Genomic DNA, 26,781 nt, shown 5'->3' with positions numbered 1-26,781 from the left:
TGTCCTCTTTGAGCTGGCTTTTGATACGAAGAATATAGTAATTGATGATGTGCAGGTTTGTTCTTTGCAAGAACTAAGACTGTTTTTCCTAGTGCCCCAATATTTTTTAGTTTTTAAATAAGCCGCACTTTCTGGAGAGTGCAATTTGCAATCCACAAGAAACTGTCCAGGGTCTTCAGGGGCTGGAAAGTGACTTTAATAAAATGTTTCTATTTACTTGATTGGGAAGAGATGTTTTCAGTTAGGAAGATGGGTGCTATCCAATTAGATTTGATTCATAGTGATTTTTTGGACGAATGCGTATCAGTCCAAGATTTTGTCTCTCCTTTTTGTTGTTAGCCTCTACTGTTTTCCTCAGCCCTGTTGAGTATAATCATTCTTAAAATCCAAAAGCTATTCCTAAAGGCATTTCCCTTTCTTTTCCCCTCTTAATCTCTCTTTGTGGATTATAAACTTTTGTACGGAGTTGTAGAAAGTGATGGTCCGTTGCCCTAACAAGGAATTTGGCTTAGGTTTCCCCTAACGGAACTTTGTCTGTCTTCTTTTAGACTCAGAGACTGCAGTCAGCGCGATAATGCACCATGGGACTGGTCCGCAAAATGCACAGCGCCAGCTCCAGAGGTCCCGATCCTTCACCGGCAGCGAGAGCGAAGATCAGCAGGCCAACTTGCCACACTCTCCGGCCCCTTCCTTTGCTCCTTCGGCCAGCCCTTCGGCTCCTCAGTCTCCCAGCTACCAGATCCAGCAGTTTATCATGAGTCGGAGCCCAGTAGCGGGGCAAAACGTGAACATCACCTTGCAGAATGTGGGACCTGTTTCAACCACCAACCAGCAGATCACCCTTACCCCGTTGCCAATCCCGAGCCCGACTTCCCCTAGTTTTCAGTTCAGCCCTCAACAAAGACGGTTTGAGCATGGCTCCCCCTCCTATATCCAGGTCACCTCCCCGTTGCCACCTCAGGTCCAGTCGCAGAGCCCTACGCAGCCCAGCCCGGTCTCCGTTCAGACCATTTCAAGTGTTCGAGCGGGCACCCCAGGGCCCGGCTTGGGGATGTGCAGCCAGAGCCCCACGCGGGGCTTCGTGGACGCCAGCGTGTTGGTGAGGCAGATCAGCTTGAGCCCTTCGAACGGCGGACACTTTGTGTACCAAGAGGGGTCTGGCCTGACTCAGATAGCTCAAAGCGCCACGGCCCAGGTCCAGCTTTCATCCTCCGGCACCTCGGTGACAGTCCGAGAACGTAGGCTCTCCCAGCCCCATTCTCAGACGGGTGGGACCATCCACCATCTTGGACCTCAGAGCCCCGTGGCTAGTGGAGGAAATATCCAAGCTTTACCTAACCCTGGTCACATTGCCACTAACAACCTGCCTCCCCAGATCAGCAATATTATCCAAGGGATGCAGCAGCAGCAGCAGCAGCAACAAGGGCAGCCCTTGAACAGACCTTTGGGATTTGATAGGACTTCTGCCGGATTAATCACCGGGGTCGGAGGCCCTGCCTTTGGCATCACATCCCCACCGCCTCCCACAAGCCCTTCCCGGGCGAACATCCCTCAAGGACTAACCGGCCTCCCGCTGGCCCCCTCGGTCTGTGCCGTGGTGAAAAAGGCCAAAAAAGTGGAGGATATTCCCCCCGCCACTCCAGAAGCTGCTCAGATGAGGAAGCAGTGTCTGGAGCATCACCTCAAGCAGATGGAAGCTTTGAAAGAGGCTTTCAAAGAGTACTTGATTGAGTTGTTTTTCTTGCAACACCTGCAAGGGAATATGATGGACTTCTTGGCCTTCAAGAAGAAGCACTGCCTGCCATTGCAAGCCTACCTTCGGCAGAACGACTTGGATCTGGAGGAGGAGGAGGAGGAAGAACAATCTGAAGTTATCAACGATGAGGTAGGAACTCTCTTTGCCCACCTTGGCTAAAACCCGAGTACGTTAGCTAGCGTTTGGAAGGCAGTGGCTCTGCCTCCCTAAATGAAGCTGAATTGGAATCTTTGTCAGGGAGAAACATTTGAGGAAGACCAGATGGTTTGGTTGGTCCAACGGTTAATGCATCACTCTGCGAAACCCATGCTGAGTTATGGTGTTAGCACCTGCGCTAACACAAATAAGGGGGATGCGGGACGTTCATTTTGGATGGGGGTAAAATGTAGAAGTATCTTTTCATTCACCTTTGAAAGCTGATTGTAAAACGGGGAAGTGGAAGTTCCAAGGAAGTGGAAAAGTTTCTGTGTGAGTAGTGATCTCCAAAGGAGATTGACAAAATTGTCCTTTGCAGGAGTTAGAATTGAGCGTGGAATTGTGTTAAGTCTCGGGTTTTTATTTATTTATTTTATTTTAATTCCATTTATATCCCGCCCTTCTCCGAAGACTCAGGGCGGCTTACAAGCTTAGCAGTAGCCTTCATTCTATGTATATGCCTGCTTGTTAGGGCTTTCACACCACACCCCAAGCGGCATTATTACAAAGTCAGCTTAATTGCCCCCAACAATCTGGGTCCTCATTTTACCTACCTCGGAAGGATGGAAGGCTGAGTCAACCTTGAGCCTGGTGGGATGCGAACCTGCACTCATTGCAGGCAGCTGGTGTTACTTAAGGAGGCATTAGCCCACTGCTCCACCAAGGCTCTACTTTGTCACATCCCTCTATGATCTGAGATGTTCTCCTAGTTATATCTCAAAAGTATTATCAGAAAAAGGCTGTTTTAATAAGGAATCAGTTGTTTTGGGCTATTTATTTATACTCGTATAGAGAAAAAGGGGCAGGAACTTGATCCAGTTCTGTCTCTTTTTACACATTTGCTGTGGAAGACAAAAATATATTAAATATCACTGATAGAAGCTAGATGTAATGTTTGGATCCTGATTCATGTTCCTTCATTATGTTTTTTTAAAAGTTGCAGATTGGTTACCCCAATCCAGTATTTTCTTTGATCGTCTTGCTGAAAATGTCCAATCTCCAGCTTTTTTCCTGAAAATAAAAAAGTTCTAATGTAATGCTTTGCATATACATACGCCTTTTGAATTTAGTGAGACTTGTTTGGTAATTGTATACAGAATTGCAATCTAAAGTAGTTACAATTGAGAATTGCAACCTAAAGTCAAAACATGTCAACATTTTATAAACTGGTGTTTATCTACTCTTATTTATTTGTAAAACTGCATAAACTTTGCCAATCTTTTATTCTGAACCGTGAGTACTCTTTATACGAATCCACAACTCTTTTGAGAGAGAAAGAAAAGAAAATCTTTCATTGGAATTTTATTAATAGTTTATGTTGTACAATTCCAGTTTGAAGTGTCATTCGTTTAACGGACAGTTGTTTTCTGAGATTATTTCTGAAGCCTCATAAATTGACTCAATTGCTGTTTAGCTTTGTTAAAAATATAGAATATATAGGTTTTGATTTGTAGGTACAGTTTCCTGAGGTTTAAATTATGGCAGATTTGGTTTTAATAAAAAAATAGTATAATCGTACTGTTAGTAAATTAATAGAATATTTACCTCCGTCACAGCAATAATGGCTGTGTTCCTAAAAAAAAAAACTAGGGATATTGGCTTTCAAATTAGATGGATTGCTCATAAGGCATAATAAATATTCAGAAGGTAGTAAATGCTTGCAACTCCGTCCCACAGGAAATTAATTATTTTGTGCTGCTGAATTAATTCTGATCAAGCCAGGAGAAGCTACCACATTGATGTAATGTCCCTTCGTTTGATTTTAAACGTTTAATATTTAGGCAAAGGCTGCCTGTTTTAAAAGCAGGTATTACTGAGAAAGTCCTGTTAAAATCTGTTCACCTGAGAAAGGTGAGATGCAGTAAAAGAAATCCCCCAGAGCTTTTCTGGATAAAATTAATGATGCTCTTTTCTGTCCATTGTGATAGTTTAAAAGATGGGCTTTTAACTGTCTCTCTCATCTTTTTTTAAATGGTCCATTAGATTGATAACAATTGTCGGATTTTTGTGACACACAGGCATTTGCTTCCAGTTCTTAATCTGCAAGTAATCTTTATTTGCGGTAGTTGTTGTTTAGTGGGACTGGGCAAATGTTTTTGGTCTCCATGATCCTCGCTGAGATATCCAGCTAAATGTTTCTTACACGTTTATGCTCATTTTGGAAAATTGGTTTGTAGGGTCAGTAAGGGGGGGGAGCCAAAAGCGGTCTAAACGGATTCAGGAAAGATAGAAGAGAACATTGGTAGCTCAGGGTTGAACTGTGGGGGACCTCGGTGCTCTCTGAGCTTGGCTGTTTTCTTTGCAGACGTTTCATGACCCAACTAGGAAACATCATCAGGGCTAGAAGAGAGTGGAGTTCGCTCTCTTTTTTTTTATATTAGTGGCTTGCACTGTCGGTGTTGGTGGGAATGTTCTTGGTGGCTGTTGTTTACCAACAATCAAGCAGTTAAACAATACTCCGATCAAGGAACTATCAACCTAGAGCAGGGGTAGGCAACCTCGGCTCTTTTATGACTCATGGACTTCAACTCCCAGAATTCCTGAGTCAGCTATGCTGACTCAGGAATTCTGGGAGTTGAAGTCCATGAGTCATAAAAGAGCCGAGGTTGCCTACCCCTGACCTAGACAAACAAGCCAACAGTAAACAGCAGCCTAACAAAAGGAGTCGCCAAGAACATTCCCACCAACACTAACAGGGCAAGCCAGTAGACCAGGGGTAGGCAACCGTGGCTCTTTTATGACTCATGGACTTCAACTCCCAGAATTCCTGAGCCAGCCATGAATCATAAAAGAGCCAAGGTTGCCTACCCCTGCGACTACTAGTCTGTCAAAAGCAAATGAATCCCCCCCCCTCCTTTGTAACACTGATGATGTCACCTAATCAGGTCATGAAACGTCTGCAAGATAACCACCACGCTCAGAACACGCAGGACCCCCACAGGATTTAGGAAAAGCTTTCACAAAACCACGGAAAACCGGCTTGTCTAACCAGCAAATGATAGTGTGTGACATGTTGACCATCGTAAGGGTTTCCAGTGTCTCTTCCTTCCTTTGTATATTGCAATGTCCTTCTCTTCTTCACCATCTTCTGCTAAGCTAAAGCAACGCACCTCATCGCTCGTCTAGATGGGGCCGGTCATTATGGGGAAGGGTGGCGGTCGGTGGGGAACGAACGGGAGGTGTACCCTCATTGCTTAATCAATGTCTGGGGCTCTTCTGAATGTCTACTGTCTGTCGTGCTACTTTTGTTGTTTGTTAGAAAGCCAAGATCTCAAAACTTTAACCCACGCTAACGTCTACATGCAATTTCAATGTAGACTTTTGCATGGCCAGAGGGAAAATATTTGCTGCTGGCTTGTCCCTCACTCTGTTTTGATATATAACCAAAACAACAACACACCTCCCACCAGAACTCTTTAAACAAAAGCAATCGGAGTTAAACGAAGTTACACCTTTTGTTCTCGACCCCATTTGCGATAATGCAAAGTGGGAGACGCGTTGATCAGATTTTTTTTTCCTTTTTTTTGGGGAAGAGAAAAAGAGAATGAAAGAAAAAAAAAATGATTTCCCCTTTTGTTTCCCCCCCCTCCCAAAATATCTTCTCTCAGGTAAAGGTTGTGACAGGAAAGGATGGGCAGACTGGTACTCCTGTTGCTATAGCAACCCAGCTTCCTCCAAATGTTTCTGCTGCTTTTTCAATTCAGCAGCAACCATTTCAGGTACTTTTTTCAATGGATTTCAAAATCTTAGTTTTTCATCCCAGATGACGATAATACTGACGATCCTTATTTTTGCTCAGTCAGATTTGGTAATTGAAAGTGAAGTCTGTTTTCCCCCACCCCACCCCTTCTCCCCCCCCATCCCAGCCCATCCCTTCTCATTTTAGAAAAAAAAAATGAGCAGTAAAACATTTAAACTTTTCAAATGCATGAGTGTTCGTGGGATACCAAGAAAGTTTTTTATTTATTTACCTTGTCGCAAAGTTGCTGGCTGATTTCATTAACTTTCAGCTTTTAACGTGTTCCACCTGGTTTGCTTGTCCTTTGATTCTTTTGTATGTACTATCTGGTAACTGTGGGTCTCTCTCTGTCACTCTCTCTCTCTCTCTCTGACTGTGGAATCTTTCTAAAAATTCTTTTTTGGGGGTCTGGTGGTGGTCCTCCAATGCTAACCTACAAAAATGGCAAGTTTGCAACCGTGCCTGACTTTCTTTCTGGTTCAGGTTGAGCTAGCACATTTTATAAAGTCCATCGGCATGCTAATTTAGGGCCCAGTGTACGCATTACAGGATTGCCAGATTAACTGTAAGTGTGATGAAGCAAGCATGGGGTTTGCGGCATGTGAATCAATAATACCTTGATTCGGTACTAATGACAAACCACGGTTGAGTGTTATAAAAAGGAGCCTTTGCAGGTCTAGGACTAGGCGTTCGTTCTTCCTGCGACAGGAGAAAGGATAGCTTTGGCATTTAGATTTTAGGCAGTGAAGCTGTCAAACCTTGTTTGCTCTTAGGCTAAAAAATGTGGGATCCAAAAAAACCCCCACAAAACGTTTTAGATAAACAGACGTTTGCATCTTAAGTTTTATTTAAAAAGATTTTTTTTATATAAATGTCACACAAGGCACCTAGACACTTTGAAATTGTCACAGTGGGGGGAATCCACTGTGACTTGGCACCAGGTTTTGGTTTTCATCTGTTTGCTTTAATAGTTTTACTTATTTAGCTTTTTGTATCTTACTTATGTTCGTTGTTTTCATTTTTTTTTTGATTGGGAGCCACCAGAGTTTGTTACAAGATGGGCAGCTACGTAAATGTTGTAAATCAATAAGGGATAGCCAGTAGATTATTGATCAATAAATAAGATCAACAGAAATGTCAAGGGATATTGCCTTTCTCTGTCCTGCTTGTTTACTTAGAGTAGGCCACTGCTTCTACAATTCAGAAGCAACAGGGTTCTGGTCAGCGCAGAAATCATGAGGCAGGGAAAAGAGAGATGAGGGATGCTTTCCCGTTCATTCATTCATTCATTCATTCATTCATTCATTCATTCATGAAAATTTATATTGGTTTTCAGTGTGTCTGAAATAGGCTTAATAGGAACTCTGGAGATGAATAATCCAATCCTTTGGTTAATGTCAATTTTTCCAGCGCATAATTCAACCCGAATATGGCTGTTGTAGGGCTGTATAAAATGTTTGTTGACCCCAGTGCCGCCCAGAGTCATTATGAATTGATTAGCCTGGAAATAAGCTAAATACGTAAGTTCACAAAGCAGCCCAGAGAGTCTCTTGCTTGCTACAATATTGTTATCAGGAGCAGCTTTTCCAAGTGATGCATGCATTTCTTTACTGTGCCCTTACTGGTTCAGTAAAGATAAATGTCCATGCAGGAAAATATCCAGGTCTTTTTTATTTGAGGGAGCAAACGTGACACGATGAACTTTGACGGGGTTTAGATACTGAGTGATTCGAAAGAAGTGCTTCTTCCCTCCAAGGTAGATTATTGGTTTTATTTTATTTATCACATTTATATAGCTACCTCTCTGAGCCAAGGCACCTCAGGGTGGGGCACAACAATAGATTTAAAAAATGAGGGTTGAAAAAAAAACACAAATACAGATATAAAAGACTATGTTTGTAAACATCCTCTTTACTATAAATATGTCTTTAAATGATAATTAGTCAAAGTAGTAGAAGAAGAATAGACCAAAGCTGGAAGGGACCTTGGAGGCCTTCTAGTCCAGCCCCCTGCTCAAGCAGGAGAGTAATTTGTAATTTAAAGAGTAAGAGAGATCATTAGACGGTTAAGCAGATGCTCCATGCTTAATGGCAAAGCATCTCTTCCTTGGGTAGTACGGTGGGGAAAACGGCTACCTTAGCAGCCCGTAAAAGCAGGGGTCTTCAAACTTGGCCCTTTTATGACTTGTGGACTTCAACTCCCAGAATTCCTCAGCCAGGCACACGTCCTGGCTGAGGAATTCTGGGAGTTGAAGTCCACAAATTTGAAGGCCCCTGCCATAAAGTATTAAGTAGAATCTTTTTACCGCTCGTTGGGGGGGAAACAAAGAGGATGCGAGACAGAATGGGCATTTCATCTCATTTCATGGACACATCCCTCTCTTCTAATATGTAATCTCACACCCATTATAAAAATAGCAATGTTCGTTGCCAAATCAGTGACAAACTATATGGGTTTCCTGGCTGTAGATATAAGAGTCCAAATGTCAACAGCTTAGAAGAAAAACATCAATAAGGCAGAAATTTGCATGGGGAACTTGGAGGGAACCCTATGTACGTTGAATTATTTTCAGTGACACCGTAATGGCAAACTACTTCATCTTTCTTATTTAGAGAGAGAGTTGAGAATTGGCAGGTAACGTCCGCATGGCATGATTGTAGACGAGAGAAACAGGAGACAAAACAGCCGAGTTGAATTTTGGAGAAAGCCACCCATGTAATCTGGCAAGCACTGAGCTCTCCATAGATCTGTTTGTAATGCAAAATACAGGATCCGTTGATTAGACCGGGACGGTAGAAATACAAGAGAGGTTTGAGTTGCGAGAGAGAGAAAGCTCTTTAGCGTATTGTATTATTAGGAAACAGAGACCCAACTCAGCTTTTGGCAGCTTTTATCTTTGCGATCGGAAGGATCTTTACCAAATGAATACAAAGGCAAACCTTTGGAAATCAAAATAAGCTCACATTCCTTCACTGTCGACAAACAAGGGTGAACTGCCTTTTTAAAAAAAAAAACACACCTGTCTCCCACTCACAAACTGTTCTGTTTTACAATAGCAGGTGCATGCAGGGACTCCAGTAACTGGAACGGTGAATGCCATAGAAATTGAAGCCTTTAAGAGACAGCAAGCACTTACATCAGCAGGTATGGCCTCCTCCTCCTCCTCCTCCTCCTTCTGCAGAACTTTTCCGGTCCCTTTAGGGTCTCGACCCAAAGACGGCTTCGATTCGCACTTCTTTTAAAAAAAAAAAAACCCGCTACTCCTCGACTCGATCATTTGGCCAGGCTCTTGCGACGGAAAAGTCCCATCCTGTCTCCTCCAACAGCCACCTTTGAAGGAACGAGATCTTCAGCCGCGCTCTCCTTTCGTAGTCTTGGTTTAAAAGAAAACAAAACAAAAAAAGCAAAACCCAGCCACATCGAAGCACAGGTAGTCCCCCGACTTACGACCACAAGGGAGCCCCGGATTTATGTCGCTAGGTGAAGTATCCGTCGGGCAAGTTCTGCCCCATTTTTTTACGACATTTCTCGCCACCCTCATTAAGCAAATCCCTGCAGTCGTTAACAAACAACGGTTGTTAAGCGGATCTGGTTTCCCCCATTGACTTTGCTCGTCGGAAAGTCACAAAGGGGTGGTGGTGGTGATGCGGGGGGGGGGGGAGACACGCCAACCGTCATAAGTACGAACCAGTTGCCGAGCCTTTGCATTTCGATCACGTGACCCTGGGGGGATAAGTCATAAGTCCCTTTTTTCCCCCGTGCCCTTGTAACTTTGAACGGTCGCTAAACAAACGGTCGTAAGTCGAGGACTACCTGTGTTTCTAAAGTGTCTTCCAGGGCCAGAACCCCTCCCGGTAGACTGGTTGGATAGTGAGGTTCTGAACTCCTAGGGAGCAGCGTTGCAAAGCGTATCACCTGACACCCCCACCCCCTCCACCCCCGCCTCCCTGTGCATTTACCGTGCCATAAACGGAATTTGAATATCACCAGATTCGTCTAAGAGAACCCGAATTGAAGTGGGCCGGCACGGGGTGGTTTTTCAGCATCCAGGCGTGGCTTCAGGAGTCCCTCTTCAACAGCTCATGCCAACTGCACAAGGTACTGTGTGCCCACATGCCAGCCGCAGATTAATTTAGCAGAGGGGGAAGCAGAAGCCCGCTCGAATTAAATTTTTCTGTTGTTTTTTTTTCTTCTTCTTCGAGCTCTCTGCTTCTGCCCCTCCACCCCCCGCCCTCACCCCCTTGCAAATTAACGTTTGGCCTAAAGTGGCTTTGCTCGTCTCAAAAAGAGGCCGGGGAACGCGACCTTGAATGATGCGTGCAGGGCATGGGGGAAAAAAACAAACCCAACCACTCATTGCGTGTCGAGGCCAAAATAATTAGTTCTGGAACCCTGGTAGTTCTTTTTTTTTTCCTGCCCCTTTTTTTTTCTTCGTGCCTCCGTTTCTCCTTCGTGCCCGGTTTTGGTTTTTGTTTCGTAACTTCCTATCGACACTTCTCAAGCCGTAGGACGTTCATTTAGCCATTTAGTTCATCGCGAGGTTTGCTTCCCGCCGGTCGATTCACTAGGCCAAATCTTCCTAAATTCGGCGCCACGGTCAAGTTGGGTCGGTGGGTTTCTCTTGCCGGGATTCCCCAGTGACTTTGAATTTGCCGGTTCACGAAGAGGGTGGTTTATTTAACTGACCCGAGTTTATATATATATATTTACGGTTGATTTACTTGAGTGGCCAAGTAAGTAATTCGGCGGGCGTTTCCCATCTTCCCTGTGCTGCCATTACACGTTTTTGAGCCTTGCCTCCTTAATTCTTTTTTTTTTCTTTTGCTCTGCAGGTGGGATGCCTCCTACCCCTCAGACTGTGCAGCTGACGGGCCAGAAGCAGAACCAGCAGCAGTATGATCCTTCCAAAGGTCCCCCAGTGCAGAATGCAGCCAGTCTCCACACCCCACCGCCTCAACTGCCCGGTAGACTGCAGTCAACCAACGTACCCATCACCTCTCTTCCACCAACACTGCAGCTGGCGCCCCAAGCAACTCAGATGAATGACCCACCGGTGCAGCAAGCGGCGATTCACGTGAAGGCTCAGCCCCAAAGCGTGACGGTCACTGCCGCTGCTGCTGTGTCCCACGGCCAGGTTCAAGCACCATCCCAGCCACAAGTGCAGCCGACAGCGCATGGGCTGGGACAAATGGCCCCCTCCCAGGTGGTGCCCTCTCAAACCCCCACCCCACAGCAGGTAGGTAGATCCAGTTACTTGGCGTTTTAGTCAGGGGTGAGAGTCCATTCTAAAGGGTAAAAGATTTCCTTTGCAAATATGAATGACCTTGCAAGATAAAATCTAAAGGAGCAGCATTAAAGGCAAAGCTTAGCTAGCATTCTTGATTCTCAGTCAATTATCCTTTTTCAAGAGGCATTGTAAATGCGAGTGATCTATGCCCATGCATTTATTTCTGCAGCCTACAGTTGTGTGATCGTGCACATTTTTCTGTTTGTAACTAGAGACCTCATTGTGTATGAAAACCAACAGGCTTAGACCAGGGGTTCCCAACCCCCGGTCCGTGGACTAGTAACGGGCCACGGCATGCCAGCATCCGGTCCACACAAACAAGCAAAGCCCCATCCGTGGGATGCAGGCATCGCACAAAACCACACACTCTCCAATCCACGGAAAAACCTCTCTCCATAGAACCGGTCCCTGGTGCCCCAAAGGTTGGGGATCTCTGGCTTAGACTATCTACTGTTCAGATCCAAGACCAGAGCATTATGCTTCCGTTCAACAAGGGTGAATTTGTGTATATATTTTTCTGTTTGACTGCTCCTCTAAAACAGAATATGGTTTATCCCTTGAAGCTGTTGGTTATTCTAAACTTGTATCCTAATTTATGCGTGTTCTTTGTAGATCACAACTCTGGCTCGTCCCTCCTCCGACTCTAACCAGAACTCCCAGCGTATTTCAGCAAGTGTGGTTCCTCCTACCTCAAGCAACCCGCCAACGTCTGTTGCCAATCCTGCGCCACCAACGACGCACTCAGCCCAAGCCAACCGATCCTCGCCAGGGACAAATAAATCAGCCTCTCCCGTTGCCTCCAAACCCCCAGGGTTGGCAGTGGCGGCAGCGCCCAAAACTCAGAACACAGCACAAAACACCACAGCAGCCCTGCCCCAGGATAGCGCGCATGAGAAGTTGGCTGAGCAAGTGAAGTTGGTGAGAGTTTTTCTTTCCCTTTCTAATGCCAAAAAAAAAAAAGTCGCTTGTGACCATTTTTCATGCGTACGACCGTTACAGCATCCCCATGATCAGGTGATCAAAATTCAGACTCTTGTGAAACGACTCATGTTTATGATCATGAGCCGTGGTGGCGCATTTGTTAGAATGCAGTACTGCAGGCTAACTCTGCCGACTGCTAGCAGTTCGATTCTCACCGGCTCAAGGTTGTCTCAGCCTTCCATCCTTCTGAGGTTGATAAAGTGAGGACCCAGATTGTTGGAGGCCAATAGGCTGACTCTTAACCGCTTAGAGAGGGCTGTAAAGCACTGTGAAGCGGTATATAAATCTAAGTGCTGTTGCTAGTGCTATTAACCAATAAATAGCTGTATGCCAACCCATCTGGCCATTTCAGTCCATAGTCTGAAAGAAGATGTCCATGTTCCAGGTTTAAGATTTAACAGAATAACAGAGTTGGAAGGGACCTTGAAGGTCTTCTAGTCCAAGCAGGAAACCCAATACCATTTCAGGCAAATGGTTAGTGGGGTTTTATTCATAAGTAAATAGGTATTAGATCGTATCCTTTATTTTTATCAAACGAAATGTATATTTATGCCGTAAGGTAAAGGTTCCCCCGCACATGCGTGCTAGTCGTTTCCGACTCTAGGGGCCGGTGCTCATCTCCGTTTCAAAGCCGAAGAGCTGGCGCTTGTCCGAGGACGTCTCCGTGGTCATGTGGCTGGCATGACTAGACGCCAAAGGGGCACGGAACGCTGTTACCTTCCCACCGGAGTGGTCCCTATTTTTCTACTTGCATTTTTACGTGCTTTCGAACTGCTAGGTTGGCAGAAGCTGGGACGAGTAACAGGCGCTCACTCTGTTACGCGGCACTCGGGATTCGACCCGCCAAACTGCCGACCTTCTGATCGACAAGCTCAGCGTCCTAACCCACTGAGGCACTGCGTCCCTTTTATTTATGCCGTACTGCTATGCAAATATCTTTGGAAGTAAAATCCATTAAATTCAATATACACCAATCCCCCAAATACATAGGATTGTAGCCAAAACCCACTTCAAATTAGGATATAACATCAAAAATATTGAGGAATTCCGAAACAAGTAGTTTTTAAAGAATAATGCATAACCAAGATAACAGTCAGGTTGTCTAATGGTTTCCTAATCTCTTCTTAAAAGCCTCAAGTGTTGAAGCACCCACAACCTCTAGAGGCAGGTCATTGCATGAATTAATTGTTCTCACTGTCAGGAAATTTCTCCTCAGTTCTAGGTTGCTTCTCTCTTTGATAAATTTCATGCACTGCTTGAATTCTTCGCCTAAAGCTCCCTACTTCTTTTGATGTCACCAGAGACCCTAGCCACTAACTTACCATTCTCCCTTGCTTGCCTCCACAAGGAAAACCACGTTCACCAACGCATCGCGGAGCTGAGAAAGGAAGGCTTATGGTCTCTGAGACGACTACCAAAACTTCAGGAGGCCCCCAGGCCCAAATCTCAGTGGGATTATCTCCTGGAGGAGATGCAGTGGATGGCAACAGATTTTGCCCAAGAAAGACGATGGAAGATGGCCACCGCCAAGAAGGTCTGAATGATGGTTATTTGTAATTCCTTCGCAAAGCCCAGAATGAAGAAACATGAAAGAAACCAGGGTCCTCACTTGTTTGGACTATAATAATCACAGTTTTCTGGTTCAAACCAATGGGGGTGCTAGTTTAATTGGCCACAAACTGTTGAATAAAGTGGAAGAGGGTTGGTATGAGAGATGGAGTGGGCTGATGTAAGGTTTGTACGCAAGACTACTTAACCCAAGAGATAACTGTTTGTGCGTAAGTCAGGGTGCAGTTAGCGGAAGCTTTCATGACCACCATGGTGTTTTGTGAGCTGTTTCTGCTGATGTTCTCCAGGACGCTGAGTTTTTCTTCAGCTCCTGAGCAAACCCATTTGTACATTTTATTCCCTGCATTTATGGATCAGATACATCCAAGGGCATCCATTAGGTTTATTCCCAGAATTTTTGTTCAGGTGAATCGTCCAGAGAACTAACACAAAGCAAGTACTGGTATTCAGTTTAATATTTTAAAACTAAATTCAGACAATAATTTGAAAAGCTTCCTGATAAGATGCAGAGAGGCATCTTCACAAATTTAGAAGATCTGGCTGGGGAATTCTGGGCGTTGGAAGTCCACGTGTCTTTTAAAGTTGCCAAGGTTGAAAAACTCTAGCTTAGATGTACTGCCGCTGCCATTCCCAGAATTTCTTAGCTAGGAAGAGCCACGGGAGCTGAGGAATTCTGTGAATTAAAAGTTCAGGCAGATCCTGTGCGCTGGTTTGAAGGAAGCTGCTCTAGTCAGGATTAGATAAACTTTTACATACGGGAGCTTTCGAAAAGTTAATGATTAATGCAAAAAAGGCAGCTTTTTCATATATACGGCATGTGGCATGATAGAATACAACATTAATGCATGAAGAATTTGCAAAAAGCAGTTATTTAAAATGTCTGTCAAGCATTTTATAGCTGTTAAAGGCAGAGCTGTAATAAATTGGTGGAGGACCGCACCGTATAGCAATTCTTTTGAATTTTTACGTTAGATGGTCAGGACAGTGGCTCGCTACCACGAAGAGAAACACCTCAACGCAGAGAGGGCTAAGAAGGAGGAGAAGACCAAGTTAAGGCGCATCGCCGCTACAATTGCCAGAGAAATAGAATATTTCTGGTCTAATATTGAACAGGTAACCCTCTTTTTTTGCCAGTCACTTTTGAAACCCTTGAACTGTCTGGGGGGGGGAGGAAATTCTCCCTGGGATGTTTACCCTGGGTGAACTGGACTCCCAGGTGAACTGGACTCCCAGATAGAGATTCACATTTCGTGATGCCCTGTGTGTGTGTCCATGTCAGTCCGGAAAGCTGCAGGCAGCTCTGATCTTCAAATTTCCCAGCTTCTCTTGAGGTGTGAGCGGACTTGAGAATTTTGCTGAGAATTTTGACCGAGAGGCCTTTTGCACAAAGCCGTTGTGGTTCCCTTGCTTGGCAGGAGGGAACATCTCTGTGTCCCTGCTCAAGGACGTTTTTGTCTTCCCTTGTTAGGAGTTGACAGAGATAATGGGGCTAAATGTGACTGGGTTACTCGGCTTTGAGATCATCTCTTTCTGTCATTAGAAGATTCATTCTAAGGTGACATAGCACCTTGGTAAGACGCGGTGGCTCAGTGGGTTAGGACGCTGAGCTTGTCGATCAGATGGCCGGCAGTTTGGCGGGTCGAATCCCGAGTGCCGCGTAACAGAGTGAGCGCCTGTTACTCGTCCCAGCTTCTGCCAACCTAGCAGTTCGAAAGCACGTAAAAATGCAAGTAGAAAAATAGGGACCACTCCGGTGGGAAGGTAACAGCGTTCCGTGGGCCTTTGGCGTCTAGTCATGCCGGCCACATGACCACGGAGACGTCCTCGGACAAACTCTTCGGCTTTGAAACGGAGATGAGCACCGGCCCCTAGAGTCGGAAACGACTAGCACGCATGTGCGGGTGAACCTTTACCTTTTTAAGACGCCATACCTGGACGCCGCTGCTTAGAGGCCCCTCAATTCAGTTTTCCCCCGGCAGGTTTGTCCTGGCGACACACAGGTGACGTCAAGCGAACGCAAACATCGTAAAAATTAACCAGCGGGGTTATAAATCCATTTCTGCTCTGTCTTTTAGGTGGTAGAAATAAAGCTGCAGATTGAATTTCAAGAGAAAAGGAGAAAAGCGTTGAATTTAAAGAGGCGTGCAAAGAAAGGTAGTTTTCCTGTCGCTTGCTGCAAAATGAGGTTGCAATATTTGCTGCAAAATGAGGTTGCATCCTCGGTGCTGTCTGAGCTTCAGGGTTTTCTTGCAAACGTTTCCTTACCAAAGTAGGTGACATCATCAGTGCAGTATCACTTTGCCTATTGCAAACCAGGAAGCACGTTCTTGCTCAAGCGTTATAGTGACTTTTAAAACCACTCTTTTAAAATGGTCAGATCCTGCTGGGCTGCAGTAGTCCCGCTGTCCCTTAATCCTGGCTTATTACTATTTTAACTTTGAGGCGAATTTCATGTTTTCATTGTTCATTAAGCATGATTTTAAGAGGCAACTTGGATTCTTTAGGTTTCATTTTTAAAAATAAAAATAAAAAAATTACCACACGGGTATATGTAACATTCTCTTTCACTGGCTTTCATTTTCTTGCTCCTGGCTGAATTTACATGCTAGCTAGGCTAACATAAGGGGTTGGGCATCTTAGAAGATGCCTAAAAAGGGTAACTGTTTTGCAGGTAAAGTTTCAAGACATTTAGAGGATCTCCTTCTGGAAAAAGAGAACAACTTGGTAAGGAATTTTTCCCCCCTCCCATCTCCTGGTTTATAATTCTGGACCTATTGCACGTTTTACTCCTTGTTGATAATTCTAGACCAGGGGTCAGGAACCTGAAACAGTGAAAGAGCCACTCCGAACCGGTTCCCTCACAAAAGGAAAAACTGGGAGCCGCAAAAAATGTGTGCTCATGCGCGTACATGCACACATGTGCAGAACAGGGCTTGACTGAAGAGTGGAGCCAAGGCGAGATATGCACCTACCCTGCATATTTGAATTGATTGGTTGAACTGTTTTAGTCCCACTTTTTTTTTTTTGGACTGCACATGGCAGAGGACTGGGAGCCGCAGGAGAGGGCTGAAAGAGCCGCATGCGGCTCCGGAGCCGCAGGTTGCAGACCTGTGTTGTAGACATATCGCATGTTTTACTGTTACTGAAATTACAGTTCAAGTATGTTTAGATAGCGGTGGATCTGCTGCCAGTAAATAGCTTTCTTGTACATAAGGAATATAGTGGGAAGATGAGGAATGGGAGACTGGTCTATAAAACAAAGCCATTGTTGGTGAGTTTGAAGAAGGAAATTGCTTAACATCAAGTACCCACATCTCAGTCTCCTTCAGTAACGTCTGCTGTGGCTGGCAGCTGTTTTCCATGATCCCTGGGGGAGACCTTCCCCATCCTCTTCTTCACAATTTTTTTTTGGGGGGGGTGTGGCGGAATGGGTCCTGTTCTGTTCCTCCTTGGTGGTAATTAACAATAAATCATGCATTTGATGAACTGGGTTGGGCGAAGAACGCTTCTAAAACAGATGGACAACCTTTACCCCCAGAAATCGTGGGAGCTTCATCCCTGGAGATTTTCAAGAAGAGGCTGGACATTCACCTGTCTGGGACAATATAGGTTCTCCTGCTTGAGCAAGGGGCTGGACTAGAAGACCTCCAAGGTCCCTTCCAACTCTATTCTGTTTATTCATTATGTAGGGTTCGTGGTCCCGGAGAAGAAAGAGAAAAGCTAGCGCGTCCCTCACAGATGACGAAGGTCGGTGATGGGTGGTCTTCTGATCCACCCTTTTTATCCCATCTACTTGTGTTGCTCTACCCATGTGGTAGAAGATGTGAAAACTGAAACAAAATTGTGCATCTCCAGTTTGGGGGGTTCCGTTTTAGTTCCAGAGGGAAAATACTGTTCTGCTTTCACCCATTCAAGAATCAAGAATGAAACCAAAATTTTGTGACGCCTTCTCAGTTATTCTCGCTTGGCTGGTTCAGTTCTTCCTTCCAGCCCCCCCCCAAAAAGGTTGGGTTCTGTGAATTGTGAGTCATACATGGAGCTGGCCGTTCTGGATACGTAAAGATGGCCCTTATCGAATCGACTGTGTTATTTAATATATATGATGCAGCTAAATTTATAGGTGTGATGTTAAAATTGAGGAGGCTGGGCTGTATTCCTTGAGGCTGTGATGTCTCAAAGTTACCTGCTGTGTCGGAGAGAAAGAAACAGCAAAATGATAAAAACAACAGCCCAGAAATATTCTCCTTAACAGATTTGCTGCTTTCAATTTACCAAAAAAAGAGCACTTTTTTCCCCCACCCCAAAAAAAAATTAACTTGAAAAATGCAAGGTGGTGTTCTACGTTTCAGCTTGAATGGATGCCTCTGCAAATCCCGCTAGAGTTTCTAAAATAAATTTAGAACTTCTGGATGTAAAAATTACAGCTATTCTGTAATTGTGATCATGGTCTAAGCCAGGGGTGTCAAACTGGAGTGGAAAAAAAAGTCACACTCCATTGCGACACGTCACGTGACGTTGCGAGTTTGACACCCCTGCTCTAAGCTGTTTAGTATTTTAATCCCATTTATATCCCGCCCTTCTCCGAAGACTCAGGGCGGCTTACAATCTAAGAAGCACAAATCAATGTGCTTAGCAACAAGCCTTCATTCTATGTATATGCCTGCTTATTAGGGCTTTCGCCCCCCCCCCCCCCCCAGCGGCATTATTACAAAGTCAGCTTAATTGCCCCCAACAATCTGGGTCCTCATAGTAGGGTATGAAATGATACGATAAAAAAGAAATGCCTAAAATTTAAATCCATATCCATTAGCCAGGCTTTAAGGGCTTCAAAAACGGTTTCATTAAAATGAACAATCCGTGAATTGATTGGCTGAGGAAATACAGATGTCCATTTGTATAAAATTCCTCGCGGGCAAGTAAAATGTTCCAGCCTGTGGATGTGCCTTCCTCTTTTGGGCTTGACCTGGGGGTGGGGCTGACTTCTTCTTTTCAGTGGAAGATGAGGAGGAGACGATAGAAGAGCAGGAGGCGAAAGAAGGGAAGGTCAGCCACCAGCTGGAGCTGTCCACCCTGGCGAAGGAAGGTGAGCGCGACAACGTCGGCCCAGCTTTTCCATAGTGCAGTGGTTCTCCACCTTTTCTTCACCGCGGACCCTTTTTAAATACCTTTTGTGGCCACCGATTCTGGCCATGGGAAACCCCCCCCCGCCACGCCCGAAGACTTAAGATTTAAATCATAACATTTCTTCAAGCCTTTGTGGACCCCCTGTGACGACATCGTAGCCTCCTGTTCTGTCCCAGCCACTTGAGCTCCTTGTTAAGTTCACAAGGAGAAAACCCCTCTTCAAATCAAGCAGGCAGGAATCGCAGGACAAACCCAACCCCCGTTTATTTACTCACAGACTTGAGGAAAAACAAAACACAGTTCATGGCAACTTGATTCTTAACCCGAACGGCTCCCCTTTTATTATGCATCCAGGGCATGGCTGCCCTAATGCCTGCTCCTTTGCCTCTGGAGCTTCCCCATTGCATTCCTTTGTCCTGCTCTCTTTGCCTGCCGGCGTTTTCGTGCATCCTGAATATTTCCCAGCTGTGCTTCATCGCTGCCCAACTCAGCCTCCCAGCACAGCTGTGTCTCAGCCTGAGCGCGAGTAGAGGGGCCAGGCTTCTCGTCCGACTGTAAGTCTTGGAGCTCCTCAGAGCCTCCCTCTGACTCTGATGACACTCCAGGCCCCTCCTCCTCATGTGAGTCCTCAGACTCAGCTGGCGGATCCACGGGCTGGCGAAGAATCACAACGACCCACCACAGGTTGAGAACCACTGCCATAGGTAAAAGTAAAGGTTCCCCTGCACATGCGTGCTAGTCGTTTCCAACTCTAGGGGCCGGTGCTCATCTCCATTTCAAAGCCGAAGAGCCAGCGTTTGTCCAAGGACGTCTCCGTGGTCATGTGGCCGGCATGACTAGACGCCAAGGGCGCACAAAACGCTGTTACCTTCCCACCATAGTGGTCCCTATTTTTCTACTTGCATTTTTACGTGCTTTCAAACTGCTAGGTTGGCAGAAGCTGGGATGAGTAACAGGCGCTCACTCTGTTACGTGGCACTCGGGATTTGACCTGCCAAACTGCTGACCTTCTGATCGACAAGCTCAGCGTCCTAACCCACTGAGCCACCGTGACCCTTTAACCACTGCCATAGGGCAGTGCCAAATATAGGTAACAGCCTATATTAACAGGGTTAACAGCTCCTTGGTTCAGCGGTCATTCACAGTTACGACTGTGCAGAACGGGTAATGGGTCTGACCTGGCCTTGACAGTCCAGCCATCCCAACTCTACCCTGTGGTGGCCTTGGCACTTGGCAACCAGCTCACATTTACGACAGTTGCCCGGAAGTTGAGTCACGGCACCTGGACTTATCTTCATGTTGGTTTCAGATGTTTCGCTGCCCATCCAAGCAGCTTCTTAGGTCTGAGCAAGTTGGTTAGAGCAGCAGTCCCCAACCTTTGCAGCTTGGTGGCCCTGCTGGGGGGCGGGGACAGAAGAGGGAAGCCAGGCCGCACGAGCGGTGGGCTGGCACATGCGCACGCACAGCTCAACTTGACACAAGTGGCGGGCCAGCACGCAGATGTATACATGTGCAGCTCTAGTGCAAGTTCAGCTGCGTGCGCACACAAGCACACTACCCCGCCTCTTGTGCAGCCTGATTCTGAATAGGCCACAGCCTGTTAGTGATCCCCAGCCTGGGAGTTGGGGACTCCTGGTTTAGGGGAATCTGAATAGAGAGAAAGTTATTGGTCCTTGGTGGTCTCTGAGCTTAGTTCTTTTCTTGCGGATGTTTCATTAACTAAATTGGTAACAAAATGTCTGCAAGAAAACCATCAAACTCACGAGAGCATCAAGGACGACCTCCTCCTCCTCCTTGCAAACCTCACTCCCTTCTAGCATTGGTGATATTGTCTATTTTGGATAATGAAATGTCCGCAAGAAAACCACCAAGCTCAGAGAGCACCGAGGGCTCCTCATGTTAGCTCTCAGCTGCAGATGTTCTCCTCAAGTTGTCAGGATCTGCCAAATCCTAAAATTCCTGGGTGTTATCCTGCACCAACCTCAGGCCTCTTCCCCAAAGTGCACGGCAATACATTGTCGAAGGTTGTCAAGTCACGCAGTGAAGAAGCTGCTTGGACAGGCAGCAAAGCGTCTCAAACCGGCGAGGAAGCAGGCCCAGTTGGCGTGACTCAACTTCCAGACCGTTCTGCCTGGATAACCAAGAATCTTCCCGTCCACCTTTACGACAATCGTAGGATCGCGTGTCACAAGATCATGATTTGCAACTGTGCCCTGCCAGCTTCCCACAAGCAAAATCAATTCTGTTTTCTCTCTCCCCCCCCTTCCCCCCCCGCCATCTCGTTCGTAGCTGAGCTGCCTTTGGATGATCTGCTGAAGATGTACGAAGGAGCCTTCGCCGATAGCTTCCACTGGCCGAAGCCGGAAGACGAGATGAGCGAAGAAGGTATTGTGCCGGCAAGAGTTTTCTTTCCAATTGCTTTCTTGGAAGGGACCAGCTTGGACGGAGAGAGGCTGTCACTCAGCTCCACTGATGTAACACTTGGTGTGGATGTGGAATTTTGAGCTATTTATGGGCATTTTGAGATATTCAGGAGGGATTATCTTGCCCCCTGTGGTCAGATCTGCTCCGGTCTGTTTGGCTTTCTGAAAGACCTTGAAGATCTGGCTGGGCCAACTAGCCTGAAGCCCTAATGAGGGGGTGGAGGGGTGGCATGTTGGAGGTGGCTCTCTCCCTCCCTACCTCTCCATCCTGCTTAGAGGTAAAAGGTAAAGGTTCCGGCATGACTAGACGCCAAAGGCGCATGGAATGCTGTTACCTTCCCACCGTAGTGGTCCCTATTTTTCTACTTGTGTTTTTTATGTGCTTTCGAACTGCTAGGTTGGCAGAAGCTGGGACGAGTAACAGGCGCTCAGTCTGTTACGCGGCACTCGGGATTCGACCCGCCAAACTGCCGACCTTCTGATCGACAAGCTCAGCGTCCTAACCCACTGAGCGCCCGCGTCCTGCTTAGATTTATTTAAATTGGATTTTTAAATATTGATTGTTTTAATGCCTGTGGAGATTCGCAGTTGTCCAGGTCATAGTTATCCCAAAGATGCTTTTTCACAAGGCAATGGGACTTTCTTGTTGTTGTTGTTGTTTTTTCTCTGAAGACATTTCGCTTCTCACCCAAGAAGCTTCTTCAGCTCTGACTGGATGGTGGTGAATGGAAGGATCAATACTCCCTTGCAGACAGCTGGTCATTTGCCTTCTTTTAGAGAGTCTTTGAGGCCACTTGGAGCTTTGTCTGTGTCTTCGGGGTCACCTGAGTAGTGAAATGGGTGTGCTGAAAGCAGTTCCAAGAAGGCTCTACACCCATTTGCACCACTCAGGTGGCCCCGAGGACACAGGGAAACCTCCAGGTGGCCTCAGTGACTCTCTAAAAGAATGCAAACGACCAACTCTCTGCAAGGAGTATAAGTCCTTCCACTCCCCACCATCCAGTCCGAGCTGAAGAAGCTTCTTGGGTGAGAAGCGAAACGTCTTCAAAGAAAAAACAAACAAACAAGGAAGTCTGGTTGCCTTGTGAAAAAGCATCTTTGGGATGATTGTTTTAAGGTTTTATTCAGTGTCTGGCTTTTGGTGAGATGAGTAGCATTCCAGTTGGATGGATGAGTGGGTGAATGAATGAATGAAATTATCTAGCACAGCACTCATTAAAACAATAAAAAGGGAGGACTTTTTTTAAAAAAAAAGCGTTTATTCTTTCTTTAGAAATGGAAGATCACCTAGCCGAAAGGGATTTCCTTCCAAAGGAGGTCATCTCGATCGACTCGCTCCTCAGCATTGAGCAGTACAAGGGGGCCGAGAGATTGATGCCCGGGAAGAACCGCGGGCGAGACATTGCCGAGGTGGCGGCCACAGCAGAAGTCCTTTTGCCCAAAGGCAGCGCCCGGATCACCACTGCGGTAAATCCATCCGTGTGGATTGGTCCTGATTTCACTGGTGGCTTGCAGGTAACCCTCGGCTCGCGGCCTTGATCAAAGTTACAATGGCACTGAAACACTTAACGACCGTTTTTCACACTGAACAACCGTTGCTTGGCAACCGGTTCCTATTCACGACGGTTGCACTATCCTTTTGCGACCGTCTGGCAAGATTCAGCAAGACTTTTGTCTCCAAATAAAGAATTCTTATCTATCCTAAACGAGGACCAATAAAGCAAAGTGCTTAGAAGTAACTCTGCAGGTCTGTCTTAGTTTGGGGTGCCTGACAGTTGGCTCTGCACAGGCAGTCCTCGAATTACAGCAATTTTTTTAGTAACCGTTCGAAGTTTCAACGGCAGTGGGAAAAAAAGGCCTGAGGATTCTTCTTCACACTTACATCTGTTGCAGCATCTGTATAGTGTATAGTATACAGTATGGTATACACTATACAATGTGTAGTGAATCACAGGTAGTCCTTGACTTACGACCACAGTTGAGCCCCAAAATTGATGTTGCTAAGCGAGGCATTTGCTAGATGAGTTTTGCCCTATTTTACGACTTTTCTTGCCACAGTCGTTTGAAGCGAATCCTTGCGTTTGTTAAGTTAGTAATTCGGTGTCAACGCTGCTCACATCGAATGTTATTGCTTGACAAGAGATGAAGAAGTAGCCATTTCACCTGTTAAACGTGTGTATTGCTTTAACAGATTGGATTAAGGTTGGGAGGGGGGAAGAGGAGGATTGTTCCTCAAGGCCATCTGAAATTAAAGAAGATAAGAGCTTGGCAGTTTTCTCTGGAAGGGAAACATTCTTTAATTGGAGAATATGATTAATGACAAAATTAGAGAGGTGGAGAATTGTGTTTTAATATATTGTGCAAGGGGGCGGAGATTTCAGATTCCAGCTTCCTTCGAGCAAGCATTTGCCGGTGTATTAGGCTGATTAAAGGACTTTTAAGGTAAACAATGCCTCAGAGTCACTTGAAAATATGTCGGAAACTTGACATTCGGTTTGTTGAGTGAATTCGGTTTCCTCCCCTTCCTTTTACTTGTCAGAAGGTCGCAAAAGGGGAATTGTATGACCCCGGGACACGGAGACCATCCTAAATGTGAGTCTGTTGCCAAACATCCGAATTTTGATCAGGTGACCGTGGGGCTTCTGCAACAGTCCTAAGCGTGAAAAATGGTCCCGAGTCTATTTTTCAGTGCTGTTGTAACTTCGAAAGGTCCCTAAATGAACTGTTGTAAGTCGAGGACTCCCTACCACGAAGAGAGCAGCTGAATGTCACGGAGAGGAAACATATTTGCACAATTTTTTGCAGGTCAAATACAACACGCCTCCCCTCTTGTACGGCTCCCTCCGAGAGTATCAGAAGATCGGCCTGGATTGGTTGGCCAAGTTGTACAAGAAGAAGCTGAATGGCGTCTTGGCCGACGAAGCCGGCCTCGGGAAAACGGTCCAGATCATCGCCTTCTTCGCCCACCTGGCCTGCAACGAAGGTACGGGCTCCTAGGTGGTGTAAGCAGGTCAGGTAGCGAACAAGGGATGGATTCTTAGCGTCTCTTCTTGGTCTTCCTTTCCAGGTGATTGGGGTCCTCACCTTGTCGTCGTCCGAAGTTGTAACATTCTGAAGTGGGAGCTGGAGCTCAAACGTTGGTGCCCTGGTCTAAAAATCCTGCTCTACATTGGTACCCAGCGAGAACTAAGAATGAAAAGACAGGTAGACCATTTTTAGGGGAGAATAAGAATAGAATATAGAGAATGGAATAGGAATAGAATAGAATAGAATAGAATAGAATAGAATAGAATAATAGAATAGAATAGAATAGAATAGAATAGAATAGAATAGAATAGAATAGAATAGAAAATATGGAATGGAATGGAATAGAATAAATAGAATAGAATAGAATAAGGAATAGAATAGAATGGAATGGAATGGAATATGGGATGGAAGAGAATTAGAATTAGAATTAGAATAGAGTAGAGTAGAATAGAATTGAATTGAATTGAATAGTTGGAAGGGACCTTGGAGGACTTCTAGTCCAACCCCCTGCTCAGGCAGGAAACCCTACACCATTTCAGACAAATGACTGTCCAGTCTTTTCTTAAAAACCTCCAGTGTTGGAGCACCCACAGCTTCTGGAGGCAGGTTGTTCCACTGGTTAATTGTTCCCACTGTCAGGAAATTTCTCCTTAGTTCTAGGTTGCTTCTCTCTTTGGTTAGTTTCCACCCATTGCTTCTTGTCCCGCCTTCAGGTGCTTTGGAGAATAGATTGACCCCCTCTTCTTTGTGACAGCCCCTCAAATATTAGAGCACTGCTATCATATTCCCCCAGTCCTTTTTTTTTCTTCATTAAACCAGACCAGGGGTAGGCAACCTTGGCTCTTTTATGATTCGTGGACTTCAACATGGCTGGCTCAGGAATTCTGGGAGTTGAAGTCGACGCGTCATAAAAGAGCCAAGGTTGCCTACCCCTGAACTACTAGACAAACCCAGTTCCAGCAACCGTTCTTCATACTTTTTAGCCTCCAGTCCCCTAATCTTTTTTATTCCAAATCCACGGGAGGGTTACCACAAATTTTGCCCCAGTTGTACAACCAGGGGTTTTCCTCCATTTGTCCCAAAGGTGCTTTTTTTCTAAGGGCAAACTGGACTTTCTTGGGGGGAGGGGGTGTTTCCTTGGAAAAAGTTTCGCTTCTCCTCCAAAAAGCATTTTCTTTTCCCAGTTTTCCAAGGAGTGGAATTTTTTTCAAGAAACCCCCCCGAAAAAGTCCAGTTGCCTTTTGCAAAAGCACCTTTGGGACAACTGCGTCCTGGAGGAGTGAGACTTTCCATAGACTTTCATCCATTTATTTTATTTATTTATTTATTTGGGGGTGAACTGAGCTAGACCCCCTGCTAAGCTGTCTCAGACTGATTTAAATGCAGCCAAATCAGCATTCCTCAATCTTGGCATCTGAGCTTGAACTCTCAGAGTTTCCCGGCCTTGTGTGGGGAACGGTTGGGCTTTCTTAAGCTATGGTTTGTTGAAAGACTTTTGATTGACTGAGTTTGTGCAGTCATGGCTGCAGTTTTCCTAAGCCACGGTTGAAGTCATGGTTTCTTATTCTTCAGAAAGAAATGTTTAAGTAGATGCCAGATGTTTTCCTGGAATGTTGTCACTCACATGAAAGAAAAGAGGGGAGTGGGATACAGGGGAACGTAACATTCCTGCACGTTAATCCACAAGTTAATACAGGTGTAGATTCCAGGACCAGTTCTCTAACTCTTTGTTTACTTTGCCTCCTTCCTTCCTTCCTTCCTTCCTTCCTTCCTTCCTTCCTTCCTTCCTTCCTTCCTTCCTTCCTTCCTTCTTTCCTTCCTTCCTTCCTCCCTCCCTCCCATTGTCTCTCTCATCCCTTCCTTCCTCCCTCCCTCCCATCCCTCCCTCCCTCATTGTCTCCTTCCTTCCTTCCTTCCTTCCTTCCTTCCTTCCTTCCTTCCTTCCTTCCTTCCTTCCTTCCTTCCTTCCTTCCTTCCTTCCCTGCCCTTCCCATTTCCTATATCTTCCCTCCCTCCCTCCCATTGTCTCTCTCATCCCTCCCTTCTTCCCTTGCCTCCCTCCCTCTTATTTTTCTCGCTCGTCCCTTCCTGCCTTCCTCCCTCCCTCCCTCCCTCTCATTGTCTCTCATCCCTTCCTTCCTCCCTCCCTCCCTTCCCTCCCTCCCTCATTGTCTCCTTCCTTCCTTCCTTCCTTCCTTCCTTCCTTCCTCCCTCCCTCCCTCCCATTGTCTCTCTCATCCCTTCCTTCCTCCCTCCCTCCCATCCCTCCCTCCCTCATTGTCTCCTTCCTTCCTTCCTTCCTTCCTTCCTTCCTTCCTTCCTTCCTTCCTTCCTTCCTTCCTTCCTTCCCTGCCCTTCCCATTTCCTATATCTTCCCTCCCTCCCTCCCATTGTCTCTCTCATCCCTCCCTTCTTCCCTTGCCTCCCTCCCTCTTATTTTTCTCGCTCGTCCCTTCCTGCCTTCCTCCCTCCCTCCCTCCCTCCCTCTCATTGTCTCTCATCCCTTCCTTCTTCCCTCCCTCCCTTCCCTCCCTCCCTCTTATTGTCTCGCTCGTCCCTCCCCTCCCTCCCTCCCTCCCTCCCTTCCTTCCTTCCTTCCTTCCTTCCTCCCTCCCTTCCTTCCTTCCTTCCTTCCCTGCCCTTCCCATTTCCTATATCTTCCCTCCCTCCCTCCCATTGT

General features: G+C 46.0%; 1 protein-coding gene across 1 annotated transcript in view; it reads left to right on the top strand.

Moving 5' to 3' along the window:
- Positions 1 to 26,781, top strand: part of EP400 (E1A binding protein p400) — an 83,950-nt gene that overhangs the window by 2,530 nt on the left and 54,639 nt on the right. Inside the window, 15 exon segments of the mRNA XM_083373216.1 lie at positions 549 to 1,885; positions 8,747 to 8,834; positions 9,681 to 9,788; positions 10,523 to 10,926; positions 11,590 to 11,895; positions 13,307 to 13,492; positions 14,500 to 14,640; positions 15,603 to 15,681; positions 16,199 to 16,251; positions 17,217 to 17,274; positions 18,521 to 18,610; positions 20,941 to 21,036; positions 22,348 to 22,541; positions 23,880 to 24,057; positions 24,142 to 24,278. Coding sequence (XP_083229342.1) covers positions 575 to 1,885; positions 8,747 to 8,834; positions 9,681 to 9,788; positions 10,523 to 10,926; positions 11,590 to 11,895; positions 13,307 to 13,492; positions 14,500 to 14,640; positions 15,603 to 15,681; positions 16,199 to 16,251; positions 17,217 to 17,274; positions 18,521 to 18,610; positions 20,941 to 21,036; positions 22,348 to 22,541; positions 23,880 to 24,057; positions 24,142 to 24,278 — 3,429 coding nt within the window. The 5' untranslated portion in view covers positions 549 to 574.

Source organism: Vipera ursinii, assembly GCF_947247035.1.
Source record: "Vipera ursinii genome assembly, chromosome: 14".
Lineage (NCBI taxonomy): Eukaryota > Metazoa > Chordata > Lepidosauria > Squamata > Viperidae > Vipera > Vipera ursinii.
Note: the sequence above shows the minus strand (reverse complement) of the source record. Positions and strands in the feature narration are given on the sequence as shown.